Source organism: Sesamum indicum, linkage group LG15 (genome assembly GCF_000512975.1).
Source record: "Sesamum indicum cultivar Zhongzhi No. 13 linkage group LG15, S_indicum_v1.0, whole genome shotgun sequence".
Classification (NCBI taxonomy): Eukaryota; Viridiplantae; Streptophyta; class Magnoliopsida; order Lamiales; family Pedaliaceae; genus Sesamum; species Sesamum indicum.
Window position 1 is genome coordinate 8,869,695 of NC_026159.1, and position 14,263 is coordinate 8,883,957.

At 30.8% G+C, this 14,263-nt stretch overlaps 2 protein-coding genes across 2 annotated transcripts in view; both read right to left on the bottom strand.

The window, feature by feature from the left end:
* The window catches only part of LOC105178413, a 3,814-nt gene extending 2,529 nt beyond the window's left edge, over positions 1-1,285 (bottom strand). Inside the window, exon 1 of the mRNA XM_020699258.1 lies at positions 1,152-1,285. The gene's annotated coding sequence lies outside the window, so the exon portion shown is untranslated. The remainder of the gene's footprint in view (positions 1-1,151) is intronic.
* LOC105178273 lies at positions 5,449-9,856 on the bottom strand. The gene is made up of 9 exons (XM_011101720.2): positions 9,691-9,856; positions 8,700-8,787; positions 8,324-8,418; positions 7,654-7,773; positions 7,490-7,568; positions 7,236-7,322; positions 6,335-6,397; positions 5,844-5,916; positions 5,449-5,747 (listed from the first exon to the last, which is right to left on the bottom strand). Exons 3-9 carry the CDS (start codon positions 8,377-8,379, stop codon positions 5,734-5,736), a joined length of 492 nt encoding a protein of 163 aa, XP_011100022.1. The 5' UTR covers positions 8,380-8,418; positions 8,700-8,787; positions 9,691-9,856; the 3' UTR covers positions 5,449-5,733.

Below are 14,263 nucleotides of genomic sequence, written 5' to 3' on the forward strand. Positions count from 1 at the left end.
CCATTATCATCCAAGCGCCTCCACATCCAACTACGGTCAATATTCATTATTCTGCAATTTTTAGAGAAATGAGGCTAGATGAATTAACCATTATTTTGAAGATCAAGGTTTTTTATCCACTGATATAAGAAAAGTCCCAAAATTTAAAGAATATGACATCAAAATGAAGTGAGAAATGCTAATCACCAAAACAATCAAGTGTGTGTTTCTTCTTTTTCCGAATTATATATATATAGTAATGTGTTCTATAAGAAATAAATAAGATACTTTTAATTATCTTTCAGACAGAAAATAAAAATAAAAATGACCTAATCCTTTCTTTCTCTGTTTCCATTTCGGCTTTTGCATCATATTGTTGCCGAGAAAATAAGGAAATGATGTGAATCGAAATCTCACAAATATGATGTTTCTGTTTGTACATCTTATGGTCCAATTCCAAATGAATGAGCATCAAAGGGATGGATACTATATATGCCACATACACACACAATGTACAAACACCAATTTTACCTCCCAAGAATGACATTAAATAAATCCAAAGTAGGATGTAGCATGTAATGCCACAAATTTGATTCATGAACACTACTAATATTGATGGCATTAAGTGAACATAACTACCAGAAAAATCAAAATGTCCCAATCAAGCACATATGACCTGCCTACCAAGTTACTAAGTCAAGCAGTAAGACCTAATGACTACAACAAAGCTTTATATTGACATTTTAGACTCGTCCCAACTCAAGGGCCAATTAGTTTTAACATCAGGAAAGACCGTCTTTTTACAATGACGAGAATTAACCAAATACACAGCTAAAAGTTTTTCAAACCTATAAGTAATTTGACAAGCTAGATCCCATAGTTCAAATTACAAAAAGCAGAAAAATCAAAAGGCAAAAATCAAACTACAAAAATCCTGCAGAGATAATAATCATATTTCAGAAAAAGCAGAAAAAAAAAATTCAGCATATTTCAGAAAAATTTCGCATGTCAATCAGCCAAGTTTTTCAATTTTCAACATACTTCAGCAAAAAAATATGTATTTCGACAAGAAGAACATTAGGGTGTTCAACGGACATTTTAACAAATACCTTGAAATCAATTAAAATTTCACCTACAAACTGTAAAAAAGAATTACAAAGAACAAAAATTACCTGTTAATGTCGTAGGGAAGAAGTTGTGCCAATAGATCTGGAGCCGTCTGCGAGCGAGGAAAGATCTGCTTTCTTCTTCTCGGTCGCGAGATAGAGAAAGGGTTAGAGGAGAGAGAGAGAGGGCTAATTTGAAAGTTGAGGAGAGTGAGGTTATCGTTCTTTTAAGAGTCAGAGTAGTCAATTGGTAGTTTTAGTTATGTATATATATATTTACTGTTATATTTTATTTTATATAAATTAAATAAATATTAAACAAATTAGTTATTTATATAATATAAATATAAATACATAATATAATATAATATTATATATAACATATATAAATATTTTGTAGTTGAGATAAATGTATGTTCATAGTCTTTAGTAAATTTATATATTTATAAATGTTAGTATTACATTGATATAACTATCATCTTACATTGTTGAACAACATAAGTTAATCGGACCATCAAAATTCAAATTAGACCGTTAGATATGATCATACTTACAGAAAAATACACTTGGTAAAATTTTAGACTTATTGGATATACGGATGTCAAGTTATCGTACTCAGAACATAAGAATAATCATTTAAGTCGGTGTATCATAGAATCAGACCATGTGATTTTAAATCAAACCATCTGATATGATCTAATGGATACGTTCTTATATATATTTAAATTTGGTGTGAATCGAGTAACTAGATTTTAAGATATCGTAATTATTGATTAAATTTTTTTATCTCATTATAATAAAATAATAATTAAAACAATTCAACCATCACTATTATTATCCAAAAAATATATGATATTAATTAATAATTATAATATATGGTCGATTTTGCTTATAAAATTGATCAATTATTAAATATAAAATGAAATATATAAAAAATTCAAAAATAATAATATATATAAAAAAATACAAAAAAAAACTCGCGAGCTTATGAACAGACACAATTAAGCTTGACTTGAGCTTGAATTTTTCGAGCTCGAGTTGAGCTCAAAATCTTCGCTGGTGAGAAAAAACATTAAGAGGAATGCGTGTTTTTTATAAAAATAAAAATAAATTAATAAAAAGAAAAATAAATTAATAAAAAGTTTACTTTTAGTTTTATTGTAATTAATTAAACTTAAATAATACATTATAATTATACGAATATATATATATATATTATCATGTCATGTATTTACAACTTAATTATTATTTTCATAAATAAAAAATATTCTTATTTTTGTGTTTTAATATTTTCATAAATAAAAAAATTCCTATTCCACCAACAGAGACGGAAATTTCCGTGGCTAAATTAAAGAAAAAATTAGCTACGGAAACAGAGACGGAAATAACCAAGTCTCAGCCATATCGATTTTTAAGAAATTATTTACTAGTATCAGAGACGGAAATTAGCGAAATTATAAATCCGTCTCTAAATCCGTCGCTAAAATAAAAATTATTAACAATTTATCATAAAAAAAGCGTTCTGTCTCTGATAAAGACGGATTTTATTCCGTCTCTGAAATTTGGTCTCTGATGCCCTGTTTTCTTGTAGTACGATTATGACACTATAGAAAAAAGGTGGAATTTTACACGAGTAAGGCAATCGTTTCAAAACTCGTTTCATATTGTAATAGGTATTGGAACACATGAGGAACGAATATTGATAGATGACGTCATGATCGATATTTTTTTAGATTATAATTTTGGAACAGCCAAACCGTTCCAACATATATTCCAAAGTAACCGTTACAAAATCCATTTCAAAAATCGCTCCAAAATAGTAACGGTTAACATTTGGAACTCTTCTTGGAATAGATTATTAGAATTAGGAACGGTCTTGCAATGACCGTTTCTATATGTGCAACAATAATTGTCCAAAACATGACAGTTAATCAATTATGCTAAAAAGTGTTTCAAATTATGAGTTTCACTTAAAAAGTAATGTGTTTCAAAAATCGTTCCAAAATTCATTACAAATTGAAATGGTTTTTGGAATGGATTTTGTAACCAATTGTAAAATAATATTCTCACATAAATAAAATTATTTTTTAAAACAAAAAAATTTTTACTGTTTAGGAACTATATGAAAACCAAAAAACCATTCCAAACACAGTTTCGACTTTGAATGGACTTTAAAAAGAAAAAGCCATTCATAATTACATTACAATATCCTAAATTAAAAAGAAAAAAATCAAAATTTAGGAACGGTCAGTTTATTTGACAATTTCAAAATCAGTTCCAAAAATTTTAATTCGCGCCTAATGAAAAGTGGAGGTAAGATCAAACTTAGGAATAATTTTTAAACATTTAACCGTTCCTTAGATGAATTTAACTAAACTGTGCCTAAATGTATAAAATATCCGTTCCTAAAATGATTGACAAAAAACCGTTCCTAAACCAGTTTTAAAACCGTCCCTAAATAAGTCCACAGATTCCTCGTTCACTTTTCGGTTACGATATCTCAACATCCGGGATCCTGATTAATTCCAAACTTAAACGCATAACAATACTTTCCATACGTGAACATATCTAGCGGTCTGATCTAAATTAACATGTTCTAATGGACAATTATGTCGTTTTTAACCTCGTTAATTGTATTTAAGATACGATACCTAAGTATCCGTATAACAAAAATATCAAAAACTTCATCGAATCTAGTATTTTTTCGATTTAATAATATCCAACGGTCTGAATAAAATTTTAATGGTCTGATTAGGCCATCCAATACAACAGTATAAGATGCTACTTACATCTATGTAAGACTAACAATCTTATATATACAAATATACTTGATCTATTGAATATGTCTCAATCTAATCAATGCATTATATGTTTCCAATGGCCTTAATTAATATGTCTGAGACGATTTTTTCTATATTTTTCATTTTTCTAATCTTTTAGAAAAAATAATTTTGGCACACAATTAAGAACGGTTTGTAATCATTAGAAATGGTCGCATAATATTATACCAAAACGACGTCATTTCGATACAAAACGCCATCGTCTTGTTTTTGTTGAAACCGTTAAAACAATAGGAACGGCTTTTTAAATGATTCTGGCAACAGAAAAGACGTCGTTTATTTTGCTAGGAATGGTCTTAAGAACGATTTTTTATTAATTGCCTGTTCCAAAACTCGCTCCAAAAATTAATATATATACAACACTTAATAATTTTTTTCATTTCTCCCTCCCTCTTCCTCCTTCATTCTCTCTCCCTCACTCTCCTTGATCAACCGCTTCCCTCACATAGTACTCAGCTTCGCTCCCGTCTGTTGCCGTCTAGAGGTAAGTGGAATCAAATGGCCATTTTTTTTTTTTTTTCGCTCCCCGTTTTTCTTCTTTTGTTCTACCAGACTTTTCTTTCATTTCCCCCACTTTCGTATAAAAATAAACCCTATAAAAAATATTTCAAAAAGTTTTCACAAAAACAATTTGGCCATTTTCTCCATATAAATTTGGTTTTTCGAAAAAAATTTCTGAAAGTTTTTTGAAAAAATTAATTTCGGTTTTGAAAAAATTTCTGAAAATTTTTCCATAAAATATTTGTGAAAGTTTTTCTGATTTTTTTGTAATTTTTTTAAATTTTTCTAATTTTTTTGTATATTTTTTCATGTTTTTTCCCATTGCCATTGTGACGGCTACCGTAGTAAATTAGTAACAACCAATAAATTATAATGATTTTCCGCACACCACATATTTGTAATGATTTTTGTAACGACTCTAGCAATTACAAAATAAAAATATTTTTTATTAGTTCCTCAATGACATCAGCACGTCCAATCCGTTACAATAGTCATTACAAATAACGCATTTTTTGGTTGTGAGAGAACAGTGTTTAATTACTAAAATAACAGAAAATAATCGATGGAATTGGGACAAGTAAAATTCTGTTAGGGTTTTTATGGTGAAGAAAGGGGGTTAAGAAAAATCGTTGTGGAGAAGAAATAAGGGGTAACCCTTGTTTTCTCCTCTTTTTTCAACAACACATAGATCACGTAAGGCTTTCCATCTATTTTAACAACTCAACTAACGGCAAGGACGAAAAGTGTTAAAAAATGGTAATTCTTCAACTATAGCAGTTAAATAAATGTTTATAATTCGGTATTTTGGTTTTGTTTACATGTTCACGTTTTATTTTTCAAGTGAGTTCTTTGTTTTTGTATTGGGTTTTGTATGAAAATGAAATTTCCTTCGGATTAGTATCTTTCGTAATACATTTTCTTACGAACAAAAGTAATAAAACATAAATGTATTTGAATTAAATGTTCCATAATGAATTTCTATGCAGAAAGTAAAAGACGTGATATTTTGTAATAATTTTTTGTACGAACAAACATGATAAAATAAACTTAACGGATAAATCCAACAAAGAAAGACAACCGGTCGGAATTTACACTCCCCAATTCAGAAGGAATTCATTGGGAAAACCTCATACAGATCCTGTAGTATCTTCTAGTTTCAACTCCTACCTAAATTCTTGGTGTTCGATGATATATTGAATTAAAGTCTTCTCAACATACTCCCTAAAATAACATAACATATACAAACCTGCAGATATATATTGATATTGAGGCAGCTGTCTTCCTATTCAGTGTGTGTCGATGGTGAATCATTTGTTGAAAGCTGCATTTGTTTCCAGAAAAGAGATGTTGCAAACAGGAACGACATATGTTGCAAAAACAAACACACACACACACACGTAGCGACATTACTACTCACTTGGGTCAGACGAGCGAATGCCATGGCGCTTAAAAAATTCTCTGAATCCATAAGCACTGAGGTCATAGTTGAACTGGCAAGTACAGCAATGACTTCAGAGAGCAATCTTAAACATTGTGTTTGTAAGTTGTTTCGATAGTCAGAAAGATATGTTTACAGTGTCATTTTATCAACGCATGCAGATTGCAACAGGATTAGTCAGGTGCCTGTGTGGGATCAAAATGACAGAAAACGTATTGCTAAAACAGATATATTTTTTGAAACATTGAAAAAGAAGTTACTAGTTTAAAACTTCTTTTTGGATATATTTATTTAACCTACTTGCTAGACCCAAGAAAAACAACGAACGTTATTTTGAAAGAGATTCCGAGTGGTGGAAAGTTTAATTCTCATATCTTGTGAATGACAACAATATCGAAGCAAAAAATTGGAGCACGAGTACAAGTACAAAACGTTAGTATGGATACATAGAAACGACTCCAGAGACTTACTGGTAAAACTCTCACAGAGTATTTTGTGATATTTGGATCAATAGCCTTTCCTTGATTAGCTGCCTGTGTAATAATATCAGTGGTTCATCACATCCAGAGATACTCGAAAGTGAACAAGGGAAGAATGGCACGAGAAATAAAACTAGAAACTATGAATCGAACTTTATCTCAGTACAAAAAGGAAAAGCTAACATGATTTTCCTAAAACAAGGTAAAATCAAGCATAAATGGACCAAATTGCAGGGTAAGCATATTTATAGAATTTTTCATATTCTTGTTTTCTACAAAAGGAATACCATACCATTATCATAGCAACAAACAAGTCGTCACAGAGACTGTCAGATGTTATTCCTCATTTTATTCTCACGCCACTATCCAATATACTTAACAAATTCCCCAGAAATAACACAGTTGCCTTTGCAGGCAAGTTCAGGAAAGCAGTTTAAGTTTATCAGAAGGAGGCAGTCCAGTGCTAGGGGAGTCACAAAGAGATGCTGTGTACTTGCAGAATTTGGTAAAATATATCAGCATTAAGAGGGCCATGAATGGGAGAGAATAGCTAAACTCCAAATGTTGGAAGCCAAAGGGGAAACTTTCAGAAGTGATTCAAAATGTAGCAGAAGATAGTATATATAAACTGATTTCTATTGTTCTTTCTCCACAATTATCAAGCTTGTTATGGATTCTGATTGATTTCCTGCCTGAGAAGTTGCGATCAATTTAAGAATTCACGATTCAGCTCAATCCCGAGCCAGAAATAACCAGACAAAATCTTAATGGTGGGTGAATCATCTAACATAACAGTTTCAAGATGCATCAAGCAAAAACTGAAACAACGATCCTCTAATGAAGAAGCACTCCCATACTTATAATAGAATGTACAACGGCTGACCAAATTTACCTGTTCTGGGCTGTGAAATATTTCTATGAAGGGATATTCCTTCTTCTGGCGTGTAATGCAAAATCCAGGATACTTCGGGCACTCTACCTAAGAAGCCAAAAACGGATAAATAGGCTGAACAGTATTGTTTGACAGCATCACAGAGATACTTTATGGTCTTACTTCATCATAGAATATTCCGGTGCATAAAACTGGGTATCTATTTACGCAAGGAACATGTAAAGTTCCCAGAGAGAGAACCCTTGATAACTTACACGCATAAATTTAACATGTGGATCAAACTCTGCAGCAGCTTCCTCGAGTACTTTGTCAAGATGTTTGGTGAGGTTACACCTGCAACAGTAAAAGCTCGAATAAAATTATTGAATAAGTACATCGATTCTCTAAACAAAAATGAATAAACTAGTTTATGAATTACTTGATTGTAAATGCAACCACGATAGGGTGACCTTGATGGAGGAGCTGCACAAACTCACGCTCTGAAGTGAAATGAATAACTCTTGATGGTCCAAGATCCTTTGGGAAGCCAGTATAGTACCTTCAAGTTTTACAGAAAAATAAAATTGGACAATAACTAAAAATGTAAAGCACCGATATGACAAACTTTCAGAACTAATGCATTAGTCGAATCTTCAAATTGAGTGAAAATAACAGATCAAGAACCATCAGCCCGGATAAGAGACGAAGAAATTCCAGATACAGTTTCCTGCAACCAGCCACTTCTGACAAAGAACAAAAAGACTAAAAATCTCAAAATAATAACTGCACGAAAGCAAAACCTGATTCAGTACCGCTCATATAGCAAAATACATATCATTCCACCAGTATATAAATTCTAGAAAGAAAGAAAAAAATTAATTCCAAGAGAAACTGTGAAACATCACTTATGCAATTTTCAAGGACCTCATGTGTCCTAGCAAGAAGAGAACCAAAATATAAGTATCATAAAAGTACCATCCAGAGCCCAGGAGAAAATTAGATATTCTTCACAAACTCAGACTCAGTCACAGTGCACAAATTTGCAAAAGAAACAGATACGCGTATTATATATACTTGGTTATTATTTGGGCGTCAATTGTACAACTTACCTGCAGGTTGCACGAAGATTCAGCATTATCTTGTTGAGAAACGACGTCTCCTCCATTGCACCGAACTTGAAAAAAGAGTTTGAGATTTCGCAAACCTGCGTTAATCTCAAGATATCAAATGCATTATTTTGAAAAACAAAAAGCAGAAATTTGTGAGAACCAATAAGCAGAAAGTCAGAATTTTTTTTCCAAAGATTCCCATTTAAATGAAAAATTGAACTTGTCTTGATACCAACATATGAGTCGGAATTCTAATTGCAAGTTTCTAAATCCAAAAGAGCTCTTCTGTATGTATATCGGGCAGTTCCGCGTCGGAGGCAGCGAGAAAGGAAAAGAGAAAAGAGGAGTTTGACGACGAAGAAGAGAGAAACCGTACCGGCAGCGGGGAACAGCTAGCAGCAGCAAGTACAGAGACCACAGCTCCTTTCGAAACTACGACTAAAGCGCAATCTCCATTGTCCTCCCTAATTACATAGTGAAACCCAAAATCGTGCTAGTCACAATAAAAATATGTTTAATAAAATAAGAAATTGGGTAAATTAAGATAAAGTAATTTTTTGAATTTTGCTAAAGGCCATGGGGCGGTGATGGAACGTATAAATTGTACAAATTTTTTCATTTTCTAAATCGACTACTTTATATCGAGCTTCTATAAAATTGCATTCAGGTCCAAAATTCTTTTAAAATTACAGAAGACAATATTGCCGGTGAAGTAAGTGTTTGATAATCAAGAGTTATGAAATATTCTTCTATCAAAATCCTTGTTGTGGGCGCAATAAATGTAGGAAACTAAGAAACACGTACACCTACCCACTTATTCACAAGGCTTAATTGTAGTCCGGGCATGTAAGTGATTGCAAAAACAAAATGAGAAAACCTTTTCCTCTTCTGAAACCATTGATCATAAAACCAGTCTGGAAGCATTTATTTATATAATCATCATTCATACGTCCGAGCAGAAATTCTCACCTCGATGGTCAATCATCTCTAACAGATTGATCGATAAAAACATCGTAGAAGAGCTAAATGCAAAATCAGCTTTACAGCACACAATGTCAAGATGCAGTATTACATGTACACTCAGTCACCACTCAGTCACTACCAGTGCAAATGAGAGTACACTTCAAAAGATCAATACCGCTACTACACAAATTAGGAACAAAAGATCATCTCTAAATCAAAACGATTGTGTAAGAAAACATAGATACGCACAACTACAATAACAAAAATCCAGCCAAAGTCCAAGCACAACCAAACAAAATCAAGAAAAATTCAATCAGCCATTTCATCAAACACCTTGAAAGCAAAATTGCTCCGAAAGCTTCTACTACAAATTTTAAAAGAAATTTACAAAAAAGAAAAATCACCTGTTAATGGTGGAGTCAGAGCGAAGGAGTGCCGTGTGGCGATGGATTCGTGGACGTGAAGCTAGAGTTCTGGAGTTTCTGCAATTTTCCCTTTAGTTCGCGCGACAGAGAGAGTGAGAGAGAGATTGAGTTCTCACTTCTAATAGGCAATTCTCTACGTTTTCAGCTTTTTTCTTTTCTTCCAATTTTAATTTTAATGCATTACTCGATTTATTTATTTATTTAATAAAATACTCGAACCAGACTCGATTTTGTCGGGTACCTGAAATTCCCCTCCCTTTTTTTAAAAAATTTAATTTTACAAAATATAATATAAATTAAAAAAAATAAATTAAAAAAAAAAACAAAAAACAAAAAAAAAAAAAGAAGTTGTTCCGACAGCTTCTAAGCTGAAACAGCTTCAATTATATAAAAAAAAATATTTATTAACTAAATAATAAAAGATATTAAAATAATCTAATCTTTGAATTTGAACCTCTAATTTCATCATTTTCTCGTAACATTTAAAAATTTTAGATTTTAAGCAAAAGAGAAGAATTTTTTGTTGAGGTTGGATGGTTGGAAAACTTGTATTACATGGGCCAAAACCAAATCAATGTTTGGTTTCAATAAAAACACGCTCATTATGTCTGATTTTATTTTTTAACTTATTTTGGTGTGTTTCGTGGAGATAGAGAGATAAAAATAAAAATAAATATGTATTAGAGATAGTGTATACATTTGGATTTATTTTGAAGATAATATAAAACAAGTATGGTATGTTTGATATTGTTCAGTGGAAGAATAAGAGTACTGTTTATTGTCAAATTATGTCTTTTTTATATATATTTATATATATATGTATGAGTATGCATATAATTTTTTTAGTTGCAGGGCCTATAATTAATTAGACTTATATAATAAAAAATAAATTAAGCACTATTTCAAAATATCTCAAAACACCATAAAAACCCCCAAAACAAATTAGACCAAACATTTATTATGTTTTCACCCATTTCCGAGATGAGTCAAAACTGAAACCAAACACTATGACCTTGTCTAAGTGTGTTTTTATTTTGCTTCGTTTTTTAGCCCAAATCGAAAGGCAGCTTCTTTTTCCTTTTTTGACAACGTCTCACATCATATTTTTTTCTCTTCTCTTCTTTTTTCAAGTCGCAGTCAAGCCCTCACAGTCTCTTCTCTGCTAATCGCCTCGTCGCCTCGTCGCCACGTTGATTGGCCGCCACCACCGGACTTAACAGCGTTGTTGTCTGGCGTGCGTCATGCATCAGATCTGTTGCCACTCGCCGTCGATTGTTGTCGTTGCTTGCAAGTTCAGTCCCTGAGAAGAGAACGTCGCGTGCAGGCGTGAGTAAAGGTTGTGCCTCCATCCGTTGGTCGTCGCACGACAATCGTTAGGGACGCGCCACCCATTATAGCGCATGGACACGCCGCACGCGCGACCCCCCAATCGATCAGCTATTAGTCAAATAAATATTGAAAATTGACTATTTTTATCATTCTTTAAATTTATTGGACCTTATTTTGATATAATTGGTCATTCTAAATTTTCCTCCAGAAATTTTAAACTTTGTTTGATTTATTTTTAACTTCCATTTGACAAAAATTACCACTAATGCAGTGAATTGCATTTTTTGACCTATTTTCAGAAATTGATGAGTTGTGTTGTGTTCTATTGTTTTATGACACTGTAGATCGGAGAATAATTGAGGAATTTTTGTAGATGAGTGTTGAAATGTGTATCAAATGTAGTTACCATAAACGTACGATTAAAATTTTTTTTTTTTAACATTGCATTGATTGTGGGTGCATTATTTCGACTAATACTACGTCAATGTGCCAGTGTTGAAATTTTTACCTTTTCTTCGAATGCGCTTTTCATTGCTTGCTTTATGTACCACCGCATTAACATGCCTCATAGTTCCAACAGTTGTACTTTGAGAAAACGTCTGAGTTTTTAATTGCCTGTTTTCTGTACCACTGCATTCACATGCCTCACAGTTCCAACATTTGTACATTTGAGAAAACGAGTGAAATGTTACACTCTATATATATAGCATACATATATAGCGCTATAGAGAATACTCAATCTAAACTTCAAAGTTCAAACACTGATATTGCTTATTGAGCATTGGAAAAGGGGTCATATTCGGTAACTTGGCATTACATTTGTTGACATGTTCCGAAATTGTGTTGCAGTCCGGGAACTGTATCTTGCATTCCACCTTCCATTTGTGTTGTTCTACATTTGAACAATCATCTTCGTACTTTGACTGAAAAAGGTACTTATTAATTTTTTTAACGTAATATTTCAAGTCTAGTTGGGTTCTTACACTCTTGCATTTTTTTTAATTTCTGTAAGTCTAATTTATCTTCGTACTAGCATCGTATTTTTACTTTTTGGCCCTATCACTTGCCAAACTCTTGGACCTCAGTACACAGAATTATTAGTTCTATTAAATTACTCGTGGGTAGTCGTTGTTTTCCAAGGGTTATATGTGTTATATATTAATGTGGATGTTATCTTTCTATTAATATTGCTACTACTAATTAATGTCATTTATAAAGTTACAGAAGTTAAATATTTTTTAATGGAGTAAAATTTGTGTTAGTACTCGAGTTCTAGTGTTATTGTTAAATTGATACATGAGTTTTTGTAAATGATATAATTAATACATCTATTTTTTTCATAAATATTGAATCGATACATGAGTTTTTATAAATGCTCCAATTGGTACTTGAGTTTTTACATAAAAGTCAGATAGATGCATATCTCTATTTAGAATATTTTATAATAATAAAATTACCCTTTTATCTAACTTAATTTTTTATATATATCCATTTATTTACAGCATAATATAGTCCAATGATTAAATAAACTATACTATTATAACAATTTAAATGATAACAATGAGTAATAGTAGTAAATTAGTTTAGTATATAAGAATATTCATTCAATAATTAAAATTAACATTTAAAAGATTGGGTAGGAAGTGGTGTTTTTAAAAATAAAATTTAAAGATATTTTAAGCAAAAAGTAATTTTTTGGATTTAATTTCTAAAATATTATAATTCCAGAAAATAAATATATTAAGACAAAAAATAATAAAAAAATAATTTCACCAATCTTTTCCTTAAGTTCTAATTTTTATAGATTAAATATAAAATCTCATCTCCTATATCGACTCTTTTATTTTTTTTATCTACCTTATCAAGGTGATTTTATTTTTATTCATTATTTAAATTATGAACTTTTACACTTCTCGATCTAATTATTTATTATCGTGTAAGTTTGTATAATAATTAAATTAGATTCTACTATTTTTTTCTAAATATTGTTACTTTAAAGTAATTAAAGTTAATATTTATATTTAGTTTTAAATTTTAGCCTTTTATTTATGAAACTAGTGGTCCCATCAAGTATATTTTTAACTTTTGTGTCAATAAAGGACAAAATTTTTATGTCTTACTACTTACTAATACTTTTATTATTATAATTAAATCATATTATTTATTTAGTCATATAATATACTATGATAAATAAATAAATGCTTACACTAATTTTGATTCAAATGAAAAAGAAAAAAAGAAAGAAAAACTATTTTTAGATTAAAGGACATATTTGTCTTTACAAAATTATTTTAAGATAGACATAGGTATCTATTTGATAATTATAGAGAAACTCAAATATCAATCCAAGCATTTACAAAAATTCATGTATCAATTTGATATGTATGAGAAAACTCGGGTATCAATTGGATCATTTACAAAAATTTATATAATAATTTAACAATAATGCTAAAACTCAGTTATCAAAATAATTTTGCTCTTTTTTAATGTAGTTAGATGTTGTCGTTTCTATTTTTAACTACTAGTACTATTCTTTTTGTTAATTTTAACATAAAAGCATTAGCAATTATTAATGTAGGAGCAATAATTTATAAAAAGTTAATCTAATTAACTTATCTATCTCACATGACATCTAAGAGAGAGATAGAAATATTAGTTGGTTTTTATCTTAAATAATATAATATAATTCGCCATTTTTTTGAGAAATTTACTAAAAGAAATAAATCAAAAAATACTCGTTACAAAAATAAAACATGTCGCCATGCCTCAATCACAGTCCTACTTTCAAATCTATAGTAATTAATTGATATAATAGTATAACGTGGAAAATCCAAATGATGAATTTCAAAGATTGTGAAATTGTAAATCATAATTGCTTTTCTTATGGATATATAAATTATTGTACTTATTTTTTACGACACTTTGATATATAAGACAACCCACAAAGATGCAACACCCAAACGACGCTAGTTCCTCCTAGGCATCTCGGTATGATAAAGTGTTATGAAACACGAAAATGAAACACGTGTTCATTGAGTTAATGCACGAGGAGTTCATCACACACCGACTCCAATCCTCCACATTTTCACCGTCGGTGTGGGCTCGTATAATCGAGATTATGAACTCAGTTATGAGTCGGGGTTGTCATTTTACGACGGTACAACTAAAAAGCAAACTTAACAGACTGCGTCATGCTTAGCGTTTGTTGAACAACATTCTGAAC

Excerpts from the sequence above, each read along its gene's own strand:
- LOC105178273 (XM_011101720.2), bottom strand. The coding sequence starts at position 8,379 with ATGGAGGAGACGTCGTTTCTCAACAAGATAATGCTGAATCTTCGTGCA. Across the intron at positions 7,569-7,653 it reads GTGGTTGCATTTACAATCAA|GTGTAACCTCACCAAACATC; the intron begins GTAATTCATAAA and ends TTACTGTTGCAG. Across the intron at positions 5,917-6,334 it reads ACTCTGTGAGAGTTTTACCA|TTCAACTATGACCTCAGTGC; the intron begins GTAAGTCTCTGG and ends TGTACTTGCCAG.